This window comes from Diaphorina citri, unplaced genomic scaffold (genome assembly GCF_000475195.1).
Source record: "Diaphorina citri unplaced genomic scaffold, Diaci psyllid genome assembly version 1.1 scaffold61, whole genome shotgun sequence".
NCBI lineage: Eukaryota > Metazoa > Arthropoda > Insecta > Hemiptera > Psyllidae > Diaphorina > Diaphorina citri.
The window spans coordinates 114372-133765 of NW_007377498.1; the positions used below are offsets into that span (position 1 = coordinate 114372).

The 19394-nt window shown below is 39.6% G+C and overlaps 1 protein-coding gene across 1 annotated transcript in view; it reads right to left on the reverse strand.

Moving 5' to 3' along the window:
- LOC113471160 (amino-terminal enhancer of split-like) overlaps positions 1-15871 on the reverse strand; it is a 51583-nt gene extending 35712 nt beyond the window's left edge. Inside the window, exon 1 of the mRNA XM_026830095.1 lies at positions 15664-15871. Within this exon, the coding sequence (XP_026685896.1) occupies positions 15664-15738 (75 nt within the window). The 5' untranslated portion in view covers positions 15739-15871. The remainder of the gene's footprint in view (positions 1-15663) is intronic.
- Positions 15872-19394: the final 3523 nt, after the last annotated feature.

The following is a 19394-nucleotide window of genomic DNA, read 5'->3' on the forward strand; positions in this document are numbered from 1 at the left end:
GATGGAGCAGACAAAAAGAAAGGAATTCACAAGAGTGATGTAAACAATACTGACGATTTGCCAGAGGATTCAGAGGAAGAAAGTAGAGTCCCAAAGACCACCAGATCGATGGGACAAAGACCTGAAAAGCTGGATGTAGGAACAAACTGGATGCGAATAGCAGAAGATTTCCCCTTCTTACTCCTTTTTTTTAAAAAAAAAAATCAGATATATATTTTTAAGTTGATATTTTTGCAATTTTATCTTGTACTTTGGAATAGGTTTAGTTAGGGTTAACTGTGTATTTAGTTAGCAAAGGGTCCGCCCGTTCAAGTGTTTAAATAAATAAATAAAGATAGCTAAGAATGGAAAAATTAACTTCAGAATTACCTCATTCATACGATTTGAGCAAAAGAAGGAGGCCACATCTTTTCGGATCGAAAACGCTGTTATTATATTGCATGAAAAGTCCGATTTGAACAAGTCGTCAAATAAACTGGGTAAGCCACAACAGTGAAAAAGAACAAGTTGTAAATTTTTATTTTAATTTATTTATTTAAATAACATTTTACAGAATAGAGATCTTTTCCTAAGCTGATAACAATATAAAAAAGCTTCTAAGAAAAGATAATGGGTATTGAGAACTGGTTGGTGAGAACTGGGAGAAACACCAACAGAACTGAGAACAAAAAATTGAGAACAAAAGATTTTCCTATAAAACAACGAAGTCAGATTCATGGTTGATTTTATTTTAATCAGAAAATTCAATCCAAAGGATGAGATTTTAGGAAATTCAGTTTCCGATTCAAACTTCAAACATTCAACCGGTTGCTAACTCGCTAACTCCAACGCTCCAGCTTCAATCGCTGCGATCAATGATCCAGATCAATACGGCGATGACTAACAAAGTCAACACTTGTAATGAGAGACGACGTAACTGTCTACAACTCGAGTGCCCTCTTATAATTGGGAACACTTCAACTATTCTAGCACGAAAGAGTGCTTTTATTACGAGAGGCGTCATTAAGTAGTTTTACTGGTTGTAAACCTTATTGCTGATTGCAGTTTTAGTTTTTTACCTGCGAATCCTAGATACGATCGACGTAGAATGTCCTATTTATAGGAACTTGGGAACCTTACACAATATTTCGCAATCTTTTTGGCAATGATTCGACAATTGGTGACTTGACGATGCGGATAAATGAATAAATTTTTGAACAGCTTTGAATTTATTTTTTTTTAAAGAGGTTTGACAGAGGGAACTGTAACTCCTTTGGTCTTATCGTCCCGAAATCGAAGAGAGAAGGAAGACAGGATAGGAGAAAGCCAGCCGTTCCGAGAACGAACATTATCCCATCAGGATAAAATCCGCCCCGGGCGGGAATCGAACCCGCGGCCTAGCGCTTACAAGGCAGACGCACTACCAACAGTACCAACTAAGCTAACTAGGCTGGCATAAATTTTTGAACAGCTTTGAATTTGAAAACTAAGTTTGGACTTGCCAGCCTTTATAGTTAGCTTGGACGGTAGCGCGTCTGCATTCTAAGGGCTAGGTCGCGGGTTCGATTTCCACCCGGGGCGGATTTTATCCTGAACCGAAAATGCCTTCGGATCACCGTGTATACGTACATTGTATAATCCAGTCACCAACCATTGCCTTGTTCCTCAGCATCAGTTCCCCTATATTGTGTCTCTCCCAATCTCTACAATATCCATTACAGCAATTTCCTCACCCAGGTATCACGACCGGCTCGGTTTGGTTGTGATCAGTTATTTATTGTAATCAGAAAATTCAATCCAAAGGATGTGAGATTTTAGGAAATTCAGTTTCCGATTCAACCTTTCAACCGGTTGCTAACTCGCTTACTCCAATAACTCCCTACGATCCAGCTTCAATCGCCTAACCTAACCTAACCTGTATGGAGCCTGCTTGAGAACAAAAGATTTTCCTATAAAACAACGAAGTCAAATCCATTGTTCACCAGATTCATGATTGATTTTATTTTAATCAGAAAGTTCAATCCAAAGGATGAGATTTTAGGAAATTCAGTTTCCGATTCAAACTTTCAACCGGTTGCTAACTCCAACGATCCAGCTTCAATCGCTGCGATCAATGATCCAGATCAATACGGCGATGACTAACAAAGTCAACACTTGTAATGGGAGACGACATAACTGTCTACAACTCGAGTGCCCTCTTATATTGGGAACACTTCAACTATTCTAGCACGAAAGAGTGCTTTTATTACGAGAGGCGTCATTAAGTAGTTTTACTGGCTGTAAACCTTATTGCTGATTGCAGTTTTAGTTTTTTACTTGCGAATCCTAGATACACGTTCGACGTAGAATGTCCTATTTATAGGAACTTGGGGACCTTACACAATATTTCGCAATCTTTTTGGCAATGATTCGACAATTGGTGACTTGACGATGTCGATAAATGAATAAATTTTTGAACAGCTTTGAATTTGAAAACTTGGACTTGCCAGCCTTTATAGTTAGCTTGGACGGTAGCGCGTCTGCAATCTAAGGGCTAGGTCGCGGGTTCGATTCCCACCCGGGGCGGATTTTATCCTGAACGGAAAATGCCTTCGGATTACCGTGTATACGTACATTGTATAATCCAGTCACCAACCATTGCCTTGTTCCTCAGCATCAGTTCCCCTATATTGTGTTGTGTCTCTCCCAATCTCTACAATATCCATTACAGCAATTTCCTCACCCAGGTATCACGACCGGCTCGGTTTGGTTGTGATCAGTTATTACTCTCAGTGGAAAAGGATTGTGAGAACTGTAACAACGGTCGTTCCGAACCTATCGTTCCGAAATCGACGAGAGAAAGAGGACAGGATAGGAGCTAGCCAGCCGTTCCGAGAACCAAGACTTCTCTTTTTTACTCAAGTATACTGCATAGATTATGTTTTTAGAGAGAATATAAAGGGTCTTATAAAAGATCAATACCCAATTAAGTGCCTACGTACAACCCTTTCACGCTGATATAGTACTTTGTGAAGAAGAGAAGCTCTTTTTAGTCCGTCCTTCCTTTATTATTACAATAGTAATAAAAAAGGTATAAGGGACGGACTATTGTATTCGCTTCGGGAAATCAAGTCAGCTAGGGGGTCGGCGCGCGGATGGCTAGGTCTTGTAGATCCATGAGAACGTCGCGTGGGAAAGAGTTTAGTGGAAAAAACCTTCCGACTAATTTGACCAATCAAATGCCTTGAGACTATGCTTAGCACGAACTTAAGAGCCAGCATTTTGTTCATAAATATGGGTGATAGTCACTCGGACAAATGTCGTAAGCTTTTTCAGCCGTACACGTCTGAGCGTGAATGGCCGGCATTAGGACGCACAGGCGGATGATGAACCATGGATACCATCTCAAAGGCGTTTGCGCTCAAAAACGTCTTCGGGTAGTCTTTGTCCGAAAGTGTTTGAGTATGAATGCTCGTCAAAAATGTTGGCAAACATGTTCCTACCAATATTCTCTTGATTTAGTTTGGATCCAAAAAAGCCTTAGGGGTGGGTCTTTTTCCGAGTTTTACACTTCACTGAGCAACTAGTTACTCAGAAAGCCAGAGTTACAGAAGCAAGAGGATTTACGGGTATTGTCTAACCAGCTGATGTGATGGGCAAGGTCGAAACAGCTGACATCAGCTTGCAACAGACCACGGGAGCCAGAATGCAAAAAGCCTTAGGGGTGGGTCTTTTTCCGAGTTTTACACTTCACTGAGCAACTAGTTACTCAGAAAGTCAGAGTTACAGAAGCAAGAGAATTTACGGGTATTGTCTAACCAGCTGATGTGATGGGCAAGGTCGAAACAGCTGACATCAGCTTGCAACAGACCACGGGAGCCAGAATGGTTTAAATTCAAAACTAATTACACCATCCTAGAGTCGTTTGTGTGAACGGACCAGTATATCTAGTACCTGTGCAACCCAACTTTCAAGCTTTAATAATCTTAATACCACCGATACACATTCTAGATCTATTGACAATCTAATGTACATCCAACACATGTACTTATATGTATATAGAACCGTATGTACAGCGTGTTCAAATGTTCTAGAATTCTAGATAGACTCGTAACACTTCTAGATGGGCTCAAACAATTCAATTCTAGATCTATTGACAATCTAATGTACATCCAACACATGTGCTTATATATATATATATAGATATATAGAACCGTATGTACAGGGTGTTCAAATGTTCTAGAATTCTAGATAGACTCGTAACACTTCTAGATGGGCTCAAACAATAGATCAGTTGTGCTTACTTGGGTGATGTTTCAAAGTCATAGAGCAGGAAAAATGAGGACCAACGGAATTTTTCTTTTTCTTCTATCGACAATCTAATGTACATCCAACACATGTGCTTGTATGTATATAGATCCGCATGTACAGGGTGTTCATGTATATATAACCGCATGTACAGCGTGTTCATGTATATAGAACCGCATGTACAGGGTGTTCATGTATATAGAACCGTATGTACAGCGTGTTCAAATGTTCTAGAATTCTAGATAGACTCGTAACACTTCTAGATGGGCTCAAACAATAGCTTCAGTCTGTCCCCATAGAAGGACTTATCCAAACCTGGTCGACCTATATATCAAATTAAAGGTAGATGGGCTCAAACAATTCTCTTCCTTCTTTTTTCCTCCATTTGCCTTCAACTCTTCATTTTCATAATCTCGTTTTGCCCTCAACTCTTCATTTTCATAATCTCGTGGGTAGTATCAATCTTGCCTTCTTCACTTTTTTCTTCTCTATATTTTCATCCCAATTTTCTTTTTCCTAATATTCATCTTGAGCGTAATTATCCCTAATAATACCCATCTAAACCTCATCCATCTTCTTCATATTCTTCTCTAGTGTCTTGTTCTTCTCCTCCTCCTCCTTCTTCTCTCTTGTCTTCTTCATTGGGTAAGCCACGACAGTGAAAAAGAACAAGTTGTAAAGGGTAAAAGTACAGAGCTTCTGCTTGAAAACACAAGATTTTCCTATAAAACGACGAAGTCAAATCCAATATTCACCAGATTCATGGTTGATTTTATTTTAATCAGAAAATTCAATCCAAAGGATGAGATTTTAGGAAATTCAGTTTCCGATTCAACCTTTCAACCGGTTGCTAACTCGCTAACTCCAACGATCCAGCTTCAATCACTGCGATCAATGATCCAGATCAATACGGCGATGACTAACAAAGTCAACACTTGTAATGGGAGACGACGTAACTGTCTACAACTCGAGTGCCCTCTTATATTGGGAACACTTCAACTATTCTAGTGCTTTTATTACGAGAGGCGTCATTAAGTAGTTTTACTGGTTGTAAACCCTATTGCTGATTGCAGTTTTAGTTTTTTACCTGCGAATCCTAGATACACGTTCGACGTAGAATGTTCTATTTATAGGAACTTGGGAACCTTACACAATATTATTGCGTGTTGGGTTTAGATTGATGGGTGTGTTGTGTTCCTTCGGGGGGGATGTGAAAATTGAGAGTGTAAGTCGCAATCTTTTTGGCGATCATTCGACAATTGGTGACTTGACGATGCCGATAAATGAATAAATTTTTGAACAGCTTTGAATTTGAAAACTAAGTTTGAACTTGCCAGCCTTTATAGTTAGCTTGGACGGTAGCGCATCTGCATTCTAAGGGCTAGGTCGCGGGTTCGATTCCCACCCGGGGCGGATTTTATCCTGAACGGAAAATGCCTTCGGATTACCGTGTATACGTACATTGTATATTCCAGTCACCAACCATTGCCTTGTTCCTCAGCATCAGTTCCCCTATATTGTGTCTCTCCCAATCTCTACAGTATCCATTACAGCAATTTCCTCACCCAGGTATCACGACCGGCTCGGTTTGGTTGTGATCAGTTATTTGTCGTTCCGCAAGATCTGGTCCTGCCAAGGCTGAGAGGCCAGTACAATTGTGTAACCCGCTATTAGCTTGTTGTCTGGCTTGGCTTAGCTTGGCGAAAGAGAGAAATATTCGATTCATTTTCATTCCAGCGTCACTTTCCTTATCCTGGTAACCTCGACATCGGAGATTTACTTTCCTTTAGGGTTGAATGGTATGGCCGTGTTTTCCTAGTGGAAATGGCGTTTAAGATAGCTGTAATATGGAATTTTCCTTGTCGAACTTGAAATATCCGTGATACGGATACCGATTCCAATGTAGATTGTATAGAATCCTTGAATACAATTGGACAAATGCCTTCACAAGAATCAGAAGAGTGGAAAATCGTGAATATCTCAACAGGAATTCCACATAAAACAATACTTTCTCACGTTTAAGATAGCTGTAATATGGAATTTTCCTTGTCGAACTTGAAATATCCGTGATACGGATACCGATTCCAAAATGTAGATTGTAGAATCCTTGAATCCAATTAAACAAATGCCTTCACAAGAATCAGAAGAGTGGAAAATCGTGAATATCTCAACAGGAATTCCACATAAAACAATACTTTCTCATAATCAAAATGCGACTAACATTATACACAAGCCAACAAAACCGGGCTTCAAGCTTGTCAGACAAAAATCAAACCAGTAAGGAAAGTCGTGTGATGTTAACACCCGGTTTTTATTTAGCTTACACTTCCCAATCCACTAATTCCACTACTCTTGGCTGACCAACGAATTGATAGTGGACTATTTAGCTTGGACAAGAACTCTTTAACTCCTTGGTGGTCATTTTTGTTTTTCTGTGTTGAGTACAGGGCCGGGATTATTGGGGAGCGAAAGGTAGTGTTCCAGGGTGGTCCCCGGGCACTGCGAAAGATTTTTGAAACACATGATGTAGTTTGAAATACATTGAACTCCGATTGTCTACTATACGATTATGCTGAGATCGGCCCTATCACTTTCTGTCCACTCGACAAGAGTCCCTATACTTGGACAGACCAGTCCTAGAAAATTGTCCTGTCCAGCCCTGCTTTACAGGATAAAATTCCATACCTCGGCTGGGATTGAACCCACGCCCTCCTGTTTACCAGGCGAGCGCCTTGACCACTAAACCACCGAGGCTTAGTCTGGCTGGGGGAATTTGAACAGAGAGTGTAGACCTGTTTAATCTGGCTAAGGGACTAACAGATAAAATTCCATACCTCGGCTGGGATTGAACCCACGCCCTCCTGTTTACCAGGCGAGCGCCTTGACCACTACACCACCAGGACGTTACGCCCTCAAAAGGAATACATGAAACTGCCTTCATTCTGAATCTCAAAAATTGACTCGTAGATGATTCGTATAAGCTTAACCCATCTTTATGGGGCTCTCTGCCCCTACACCTTAGCCTCAGAGTGGGCATTTTGTGTATTGGAGTCAAACTCACTCGTACAAACTGAGAGTCCCGATTTGGGGTGACCTGGTATACGTAATCAATTGACGGTGGTTTTTGTTCTTGTTCGTTTTGGATTTTGTGTCAGCGGATAGGTTCTGATAATCAGTGACCTGAACAGGGGGTGACCTGGTACGTAATCAATTGACGGTGGTTTTTGTTCTTGTTCGTTTTGGATTTTATGTCAGCGGATAGGTTCTGATAATCAGTGACCTGAACAGAACCTGTGATTCAACAAGACTCCAACAACAACAAAATCAACACTCATTATACGATTATGCTGAGACCGGCCCTATCACTTTCTGTCCACTCGACAAGAGTCCCTATACTTGGACAGACCAGTCCTAGAAAATTGTCCTGTCCAGCCCTGCTTTAGCCGTTTCCTCCGGGACTGTCCAGCCCTGGTTGGACCATTAGTTCGGTCTGACCTCCATAACGTGATTATATTTCTCTGTTTTGTTGCAGGAATGTGATTTGTTCGATTGTTTGGTCTGATTTGTTCATTTTTAAACTTATCTCAATTTATTTTGAGCATATCACAGCATTGGTTGCCTCCTTTATTCCTTTGCATCTTTGAAATAAATTTCCATATTTAACCCACCCTTATACACTGGTGATGCCACCCACCACCACTGGACACAACTGGATCAAAGTAGCTACTGAATGGCTCTCATGAAGCCGATCTCACAACTCAAAACATAAGGAACCGAAGGTGTTTGACGATTTGGTGTCTATCAAATCAACTCCCATCTATTATGTGTGTGGTAAAGCAAAGGTCTTTTCATAACTTCTGAGCATATCACAGCATTGGTTGCCTCCTTTATTCCTTTGCATCTTTGAAATAAATTTCCATATTCAACCCACCCTTATACACTGGTGATGCCACCCACCACCACTGGACACAACTGGATCAAAGTAGCTACTGAATGGCTCTCATGAAGCCGAGTGCACGCGAACTCCAAACAGCAAGCACGGAGCCGAAAAAACTTCGACCCCGCCGGGCATCGAACCCGGTACGTCCGGTGTGCAAACCTAGTGTGATACTCACTTGGCCACGGAGCTCGAAGGTTGACTGTTGAATGATTTTTGCTAGTAAAAATCCGTCTGAGATGGGGATCATTTTAAAACCTCGTCTTATCTCCCCGCGAGGAGACCCCCTTATCTCCAATGCGCAAAGTACACCGCAAAGTAAACAGTTGTTTTAACGACACATCTGTAGGCACTAAGATAAAGTCAATATTTGGATAGGGGCTCGAGATGTACAATCAGTCATAGGTGCACTTCAGATTGTCTGATAGTGTATTTGTTAAATCGATCCCGAGTCTGAGATGGGGATCATTTTAAAACCTCGTCTTATCTCCCCGCGAGGAGACCCTCTTATCTCCAATGCGCAAAGTACACCGCAAAGTAAACAGTTGTTTTAACGACACATCTGTAGGCACTGAGATAAAGTCAATATTTGGATAGGGGCTCGAGATGTACAATCAGTCATAGGTGCACTTCAGATTGTCTGATAGTGTATTTGTTAAATCCACATACATTTTGTCTGATAGTATTAATTTGTTAAATCCACATAAATTTTGTCTGATAGTATATTTGTTAAATCCACATACATTACGCGCTAGAGAGTGATATATAAGCTAGGGTAAACGTACATACCTAGAAATTACAAAATTTCCAACAGTCATTATTACATTTAGAGTTTTTATGATTTATTTTCATTAGACAATAGACACATTCAGGACTGACTGGGGGACTTTGAACAGGGAGAATACGAGCCTGATATTTCCCTTGCTGAAGAGTAACCTTTAAGGAGGGGAAAATTTTCAATAAAGTCAATATTTGGATAGGGGCTCGAGATGTACAATCAGTCATAGGTGCACTTCAGATTGTCTGATAGTGTATTTGTTAAATCCACATACATTTTGTCTGATAGTATATTTGTTAAATCCACATATGTACATTACGCGCTAGAGAGTGATATATAAAGCTAGGGTAAACATACATACCTAGAAATTACAAAATTTCCAACAGTCATTATTACATTTAGAGTTTTTATGATATCTTTTCATTAGACAATAGACACATTCATTGGGGGACTGACTGGGGGACTTTGAACAGGGAGAATACGAGCCTGATATTTCCCTTGCTGAAGAGTAACCTTTAAGGAGGGGAAAATTTTCAGACTGCCAAACCAAAAATATGCACATAATAATTATGCAGTACGAAGTACATACAAACAATATCGGCTTGGAATTCAAAAATTGTTTGGAAAAATAAGCATATAAAATATGCATAATGTAAGAACCTACATGTGAAAATATGCAGTTATGCACGATGCAAAATATGGAACTTGGCTCGGGTTCTGATATTGCTGATATATTTCAGTTCGGTGGGACACAATTCGGATTGTACTTGGGACAGGAATTTCCGATGACATTTTTTGGCAAGAGTCAAAGACGACAGTTCATAAAGTACCTACATCGGGAGGCATCCTGAGGGGGGGGAATAATATGGCAAACATGTTGAATATAGAACGGCATTTCTGGCACAAACCCTCGTGGGAGACCTAGAAGTTTATGAATGCCTGGAATTTTAGAGGCATAGCTTGAAATGGACGGATAAACAGAATTTGGTTAGCAATGACGCAATATAACTTTGATCTGAGACTTTTTTTTATTTTAGAATATGTAGGTACTTTCCTGGTAATTGGACAAGGACATTACATTCCCTTGAAATGAGGGGTCTTTTCTGACGAAATTCTTGTGTGCGGAGTCCAGTATATAGGACTATTGCAACCTTTATGGGCAAGGACAATTCCCTCTTTTATATTTGAGGACATTGAAGTGCCAGATCAACAACTAGAGCCTAGAGGACCTATACAGGAAACATTCATTACACCTCATTACAAGAACAAGAGAAAAATAACCGTAATCATCCAATACCAACACTGGAAATACACAGAACACACTATTGAGTTTACCAAACAGACAAAAAAACCCAGGTATCCAAAACAAAAGAAATACGGTATACAGGATGCAGACCAATTAGGTACCAGAAATACCGGCAGGAGGTTTTCAATTTAGCGATGACGCGATATAACTTTTATCTGAGACTTTTTTATTTTAGAATATTTTCCTTGTAATTGGACAAGGACATTACATTCCCTTGAAATTGGAGGGTCTTTTGTGACGAAATTCCTGTGTGCGGAGTCCAGTATATAGGACTATTGCACCCTTTATGGACAAGGACAATTCTCTCTTTTATATTTGAGGACATTGAAGTGCCAGATCAACAACTAGAGCCTAGAGGACCTATATAGGAACCATTCATTACAGCTCATTACAAGAACAAGTCAAAAATAACCGTAATCATCCAATACCAACACTGGAAATACACAGAACACACTATTGAGTTTACCAAACAGACAAAAAACCCAGGTATTTAAAACAAAAGAAATACGGTATACAGGATGCAGACCAATTAGGTACCAGAAATACCGGCAGGAGGTTTTCAACTTGCGGTACCACTGGTACCAGGACCAGGAGCAGGAAATCCGTGGTCGAAGACCGCATCGAGGCTCGAGGCACCAGAAACAACTAGCCAAAGTACCTCAGTGATATTTTTATTTATTTATTTATTTTTAGAGGTTTAATAAGGGGAACTGTAACTGCTAAGGTCTTATCGTCCGAAATCGAAGAGAGAAGGAAGACAGGATAGGAGAAAGAGAGCCATTCCGAGAGAGAAAAAAACGATTATACTGCACTAAGTAAACTCTATTCAGCCAGCCTAGTTAGCTTAGTTGGTAGTGCGTCTGCCTTGTAAGCGCTAGCCCGCGGGTTCGATTCCCGCCCGGGGCGGATTTTATCCTGATGGGATAATAATCTCTTGGAGGGTTTCAGCAGTCATTATACATATATAAGTTCTGTGGGTCAACTTGATAAGGAGAACCAAAAGGCAGATATATTTTGCAGAACTTCAAAGAAAGTTCTGCAAAATATATCTGCCTTTTGGTTCTCCTTATCAAAGAGAGCCATTCCGAGAGAGAAAAAACGATTATACTGCACCAAGTAAACTCTATTCCCAAAGCACTGGAAAGTAGAAATACTCCAACTGCAATCCAAAAGTCCGAAAACCAGAATGATCGAAAACATGTAGTACTCGTTTCTATACGATTCAATTACCAATCTTTTCCATACGTTAAATTACCAATCTTTTGCCAACTCAGAAAAGATGTTATGTCAAAGACACTCTGTTAGACAACTCCCGTACAGAATAAACGAAATAGTAACAACACTTCCACTAAAGGATATTTCCAGAGTACTTCCCCACAAAAGGAAACGAAACAGGAACAGTAAGTAACAGGAAATATTTGAGAAACACTTCATAACCAGAAAAACAATCAACCCAACGGATGTACTCAACAAGTTACCTGTAAGTAATGAATAAAGTAACAAATACAGTAATACATAACTAAGTAGTGAATAAAGTAACAAGCTGAATACGGTAATGCATAACGGATATGACAAGTTAGAGAATTAATTAAGCAAGCTATCGACACTCTGACCAGATTCAGAAGTGAAGTATTGGATATCCTTCTTGATCTTGGCCGCAGCTTTCTCCAAACATAGTCGAGACAAAATGATGCACATGAACGTAAGTGGACGCACAGTTTTACTTAATTGATCGAACCAAGCAAGTTAACAAGTTTTGCATGTAGTTCTTACTTTCTGTCACATTGTTTAAGAATTTGTGACAAAAATTTAGAGAGAAACTATCAATAAAATTTGTTGACGGACTGCCCAACTTCTGAGTTGCCAAAATGGCACTGCATACTTTTCAGACAGAGTTAACTATAGTAATGGCCTATACTGTTGGGTGCTAGGGTTAACTTACTCTTTAGTCCCCTATTCGGGCAGTGATGTAGTGCATCCGTTTTTAGCTCAACTCCGCGTCGCATGTAGTGAAGTTTGCACTTCAGCGTTGAAAACTTGGCCCTACAAGGAAAATCCAATCAACCCTAACACAAGTAGTACAACGTTTATTATTTATCAACCCCCAACTATAGCATTGGCAGACTTGTTTAGTCTTACATCTCAACTGACTACAGAATCACTATCTACTATTTGTTTATCAAGGAAACCATTCAAATTCACTTTGTAATCCAAAGAAAAATAGTCAAACGATCAAGTCAGATCATGAAATTGAAAATTTGATCATTCAAACAAACTAAGCTCTTGAATTGAACATTAATAAACTTATTCAATAAAAGTACTGAAAAATCAAATAAAATTGCAAATTCTAAAACAGAGACTAAAGAAGTAAAAGCAAATACTTAAACAGTAAACAGAGACTTCTAAAATAATAATAAAAAAAAGACAAAGTGTCAATATCGCAAAATGACATCAATCAAATGTTACATTAGAACCAAAGATGAAGCCATAAATAACCAAGTATCTTTATTCATACCTTTATGTCAAAGCACAAGTTGATGGCAACTTAAACAGACATAAAAAAACCAAGTTCATGATTTGTTTTCAATTGGTTTGGACAAAGCTTCTCTGAATCCGGTTTTTTATACAGGGTGATCAAAAAGTTGAAGTACTGAAACCTGAAGGAGTGATTTTGTTGGGAATGGTGACGAAAATTCTATTTTAGAGGCTCCAATGAGAACCCTTGCACAGAGTATTTTCCCATTTTATGAAGCCCTGTTTATGAAGAAAAAATAAATAAAAAATACATGCTTTTATTACATAAGCTTCCATATTTTTTGATAGATTATACAATATACACATCGCCAAAATTTACCATCCAAAAGACACAAATGTAAAAAGTTCCAAGTCTGTTGGCCAAGTAAAATGGCTCAAAATTTGGTTACAGTTACAGACCTCTGACCCATAGAAACAAACAAAGATCTCAAGTTAAAGCGAAAGCATGTAGAAAAGTCTCATTTTAACTCTCCTTTAAAATTTGGCATGCTCATTTTTCACATTTCCTATTTTATCCCATTAAATCACCGTTTAAAATTTTAGTATCCTCATTTTTTGGACACCCTGTATAATTGCGACCAGACACTGTAAACTTTGTATTCAACACCTCTCCTGTATACATGAGTCCATGTACATTTACACACTGTATATGCATGTAGAATTCATAATAGGATGTATGTACATAGACACAGAATTAATTGCTATAGCATTAAATGAACATTGAAACATTGGCCATATGAGATCGCGCTCAATAAACTGGTTTTAATACGTCCTGACACAAGATGCACATTATTAATCAGATTTTGTTTTTCAACAATCCGGAAATATTTTTTGCAACAATCTAGGAATTTCCGTCGTCGACCGTCGTGAAACTACGTTGTCGAGGCAGTCTGACGGTTTCAGGCGACATTGATCGACGTCCGTCGACTACGTGTGGACCTAACAATCTCTTCCGATGAAAGCAATACGAATCATCACAACCTCCCTGTATAAAAGACAATGACTACCAGGCTAGACAATGTCTACTTTTATTCACATTAAATGATATGTGTACGGTCATGTGGGTACTACTAATATCAACTCTAGTGGATATACGAGTATGTATGTACTATACTAATATAGTCAACTCTGGTGGATATAATATGTACTCTTAATAGTACTACATAATACAGTCAGTTGATACGAGTATAATGTACTCAAATACATAATACAGTCAACTCTACATACACTTGATATAGGTCAGCGATTCCCAACTAGCGGCCCGCGGGCCACATGTTGCCTTGAAGGGTGGTCCCCCCTCGGACTTGATTTCTGCTCTTTTACTATGGGGTGGACTCCAAAAATTGAGCATTCACCCCCAATCCCCTCAAGAAAATCCTGGATATGGACCTGCTCCCCTGTGTATGTGGCCCGCGAAGTACCTGCCAATGCAGCATGTGGCCCGCATACACATGGAAGTTGGAAACCCCTGATACAGGTTGTACTCGAGTAAATGATACAATGATCCATGTACAGACATTGCTGATACGCTCGCCTAGCCGTGACGTTTCGATGCACTCGGCTAGGCTGGTGCGCTTTATCCTCATGTTTTGTAACGAGATAATATCTTAATACACCGGCCACAACACACAACCAAGCTAGGCTTTTGTTTCAAACCACGGCTTCCCCTTCGGCCCTCCTATAGCCCTCCTCGCGAGGTTTCATCTGATTTAATTATTCTAATTAAGGGAAATTCCACGCCGGAACTGTCTACTGACTACCTACTTTTACTTCAAAAGACTTCATTTTAAGTTCTTCAAAACTTCAAGAGGGGGCGGAATTAAGGTCTCTTTACATGAACACCCTGTCTTCTTCTTCCTTAGCCTTTTCCTATAGTAACACTCTGTATGTACACATGATTATTGTACATGGAAAACATATAAATACATAATTACATACATAAGCGTATACAGTGGCGTAGCGTCCATGTAGGGCGTGTATGGCCGCTACGCCACTGAGCGTATACATAATTTACACATAGCCACGCTACATAATTTAAACATTAGCTACATAATAGTCGGGGGTTATTATTAACATGTCGTGGTTAAAGGCTTTACGTCATAGCGCGGGTATACATAGTCGGGAATTAGTGCTAAAGTTAATGCTATAGTTAAGGGTTGATAAATAATAAACGTTGTACTACTTGTGTTAGGGTTGATTGGATTTTCCTTGTAGGGCCAAGTTTTCACCGCTGAAGTGCAAACTTCACTACATGCAACGCGGAGTTGAGCTAAAAACTGATGCACTATATCACGGTCCGAATAGGGGACTAAAAAGTAAGTTAACCCTAGCACCCAACAGTAGGCCATTACTATAGTTAACTCTGTCTGAAAAGTATGTAGTGCCATTTTGGCAACTCAGAAGTTGGGCAGTCCGTCAACAAATTTTATTGATAGTTTCTCTCTAAATTTTCGTCACAAATTCTTAAACAATGTGACAGAAAGTAAGAACTACATGCAAAACTTGTTACTTTGCTTGGTTCGATCAATTAAAGTTTCCACTTACGTTCATATGCATCATTTTGTCTCGACTATGTTTGGAGAAAGCTGCGGGGTTCATGTCTCCAATCCCGTTCGACATAATAGCACCTTGTACCGCGCCGCGGGGGAAATTGTTTAAACTTGGCAACTCAGAAGTTGGGCAGTCCGTCAACAAATTTCATTCTAAATTTTCTCTCTAAATTTTTTAGATAGTTTCTCTCTAAATTTTCGTCACAAATTCTTAAACAATGTGACAGAAAGTAAGAACTACACGCAAAACTTGTTAACTTGCTTGGTTCGATCAATTAAAGTTTCCACTTACGTTCATATGCATCATTTTGTCTCGACTGTGTTTGGAGAAAGCTGCGGGGTTCATGTCTCCAATCCCGTTCGACATAATAGCACCTTGTACCGCGCCGCGGGGGAAATTGTTTAAACCGACAGGGGGGTTAATCCGTGGGGGTTGAGGAGTGTTAATCCGAGGGGGTTAACGAGTCACGCACGGGGTTACTCGAATGAGGGGCGGTCATTCAAAATAACTTACCTGAAACAGAGAAACAGAAGGGAAATGATGAATATTTATAAAGATTAGGTATATGAGAAAATGGACGAAAAAAAGGACTTTTGTGATAGACGGAACTGTAACTGCCAGTGCCCTAAATCACCAAAGTATGGAAAAGTATTTACAATTCCATATTTCGATATGATTCGTCCAAATTCAAAATTCTGCTTTTCGTGAGAAAATGGACGAAAAAAAGGACTTTTGTGATAGAGGGAACTGTAACTGCGGTCTTATCGTCCCAAAATTGAAGAGAGAAGGAAGACAGGATAGGAGAAAGAACATTATCCGTTCAGGATGAGATCCAGTGAATGGAGGTGGGAATCGAACCGAGCTACCAACTAAGCTAACTAGGATGACAATTCTTTCTTAAAATAATGCCAAGTTCTTCTCTTGGTGCCTTTGCATTAACATTTTAGCAAAGTGCGAACAAAATTTATGTACTTGTCAAAAACTAGACTTTAAGACGTACTCTGATGTATGAAGTCGCATTAAGTGACGACAAAGTACCAGGAAGTAGTTCTGACAAGGTTAAGAATTGGACATACCCGTCTTACCCATTCCTTCCTCTTTACAAAATCCCCTCCCCCTATATGCGAGTGTGGCGAACCACTTACTGTGAAACACATCATACTCAGCTGTCCTATTCATGAACCGCTACGCCACACCTATGATACAACTCCATCCCTAGGCAATTCAACCGCCAGTGTGGACGCCTCCGGTCAGGATTTGGCTCATTATCGATTTATTTATTTATAAATTTTGTATGGCTGTTTGTCTTTTTTTTTATTGTCGTGTCCTGTTTTGAGTTTCCTAAGAGAAATAGCCGGTTGCCACACAATCTGGTTAGGCTGAGATCCGTGAAGAATTATTTTAAGAAAGAATTGTCATCCTAGTTAGCTTGGTTGGTAGCTCGGTTCGATTCCCACCTCCATTCACCGGATCTCATCCTGAACGGATAATGTTCTTTCTCCTATCCTGTCTTCCTTCTCTCTTCAATTTTGGGACGATAAGACCTGTGCCCTAAATCACCAAAGTATGGAAAAGTATCTTACAAGTGTAATAGCCAATGGAAAAGCAGAATTTTGAATTTGGACGATCCGTGAAGTTTTCATAACTCACGCAAATGACATTCAAGTTTTGAACAATAGGTTCTCCAAGGAGCTCTTTATTTGAACTTTCAAATGGCATGCGTTAAAAATGACGTTTTGCCTAGTGTGCTATCAAAGGTCATGATGGCATTAGAAGTTTTCAGTTCTCAAAAACTGATCTTTAGGTACCTCTCTTACCCCACTTGAAGTTTCAAATGGCATACGTTGAAAATGATGTTTTGCCTAGTGTGCTATCAAAGGTCATGATGGCATTAGAAGTTTTCAGTTCTCAAAAACTGATCTTAAGCTACCTCTCTTACCCCAGAGCATTTTACAGTATTGTATCAAACTTTTTCCGTGAAATATTTTGACTGACAACTCCGGGTATTTGGCCCATAACATTATTATTTACATCAAAATAACTAGGTGACCCTTGAAGCCCTAAGATTAATATGTCCTTATGGCCAAGTGTCCCTTGAATGCTATAATACTCTAGGGCTAGGGAGTATAGGGTAAGATTTCAGGGTCTCCGAACTTTGGTTCCAATTGGAATCAGAAACAATTCTAGTTTTCCATGGGACTAAAGGACCCAATTTCAGAGCTCGCCACACACCACTGACTCTTTTTTTTTCGATAAAAGAAATCCGAATCGGCGGGAAATCGAACCCCAGACAGTTCACTCAACCAATTTAGAGCTTCGTTCTAGTATGGTCATTTCAAGAAACTACGTGGCGAGGGTTGTTTGAGAAATCTGCAGACTTAGATACTCAGTCGTATAAAGCCCAACTTTGCAGTGTCACTGCGAAATTGGTCTAATGGGGTTTATACCAAGTAAGTATTTATCAAATGACCCTTGCACTTTGCACAGAGTATGGAGACCGTGGTACAATTGCTGCTACGGAAAGCAGGAAAATCGCAGTAGAAAGGTCGAATCACAGGGTCTGGTAACCATTACATTCGCCACGGAAGCCATTTGTACTCTGTGTTTTAACCTACTAAAGGCTTTCCTGCTTTCCACCGGCATCGGCTGGTTGAACTAGTGGACCCTGTGTACGCCTTTAGGGGTGTTTTCCATTTTCCCATACTGACGAGTACCAAAAAAATCTAAAACTAGTTTATTTGACAAGTTTTTGTAAGCTTTTTCGGTGGAATTTCCATCAGTATTCAAAGTGTAAATAGCCTATGGGTCAAAACTGTTATCTTTATTCATACCTTCATGTCAAAGCACAAGTTGATGGCAACTTAAAACAGACATAAAAAACAACAAAGTTCATGTCTTCATGATTTGTTTTCAATTGGTTTAGACAAAGCTTCTCTGAATCCGGTTATTTATACAGGGTGATCAAAAAGTTGAAGTACTGAAACTTGAAGGAGTGATTTTGTTGGGAATGGTGACGAAAATTCTATTTTAGAGCCGCAAATGAGAATCCCTGCACCTCAATTTGAGATAATTTTCCATTTTCGGAACACCTGTGTATAAATAAAATATACATGCTTTTATTACATAAGCTTCCATATTTTTTGATAGATCATACCTACATATCGCCAAAATTTACCATTCAAAAGACACAAATGTGCCAAATTTCAAGTCTGTTGGCCAAGTAAAATGGCCCAAAATTTGGTTACAGTTACAGATCTCTGACTCATAGAAACAAACAAAGATCTTAAGTTAGAGCAAAACCATGTAGAAAAGTCTCATTTTAACCCTCCTTTAAAATTTGGCATGCTCATTTTTCACATTTCCTATTTTATCCCATTAAATCATCGTTTAAAATTTTAGTATCCTCATTTTTTGGACACCCTGTAAAATTGCGACCAGACACTGTAAACTTTGTATTCAACACCTCTCCTGTATACATGAGTCCATGTACATAAATAGTTTACACACTGTATATGCATGTAGAATTCATAATAGGATGTATGCACATAGACACAGAATTAATTGCTATAGCATTAAATGAACATTGAAACATTGGCCATATGAGATCGCGCTCAATAAACTGGTTTTAATAAAAATCAACCGAACTTGAGTCAGCCCTAGCTAGCCCTTGGAGGGTAGATTCGTATTACAAGCTTAGCCCACCTTTAAGGGCTGTTTGAAATAGTCCCACATACTGGACTCTGCACACAGGAATTTCGTCAGAAAAGACCCCCATTTCAATGTAATGTAGGGCCGTTGGCACCCACACACAAGACTCAATGTGAGCTTTCCGTGTACGGAGTTAGAGGGTGGCGGAAATAGAGCTCGCAGGTTAGGTGGTAGAGAACGCCCCCGGGCATTAACCTCACCTAAAAGTTTTCCACTCAAAAGTCCATTCGAATAATATAAAAGGAGGGACTGGAGAAATAGCGTAAAAGGACCAGGCAGGAATTGAACACGCGACCTAGGCGACCTGTGAGCTC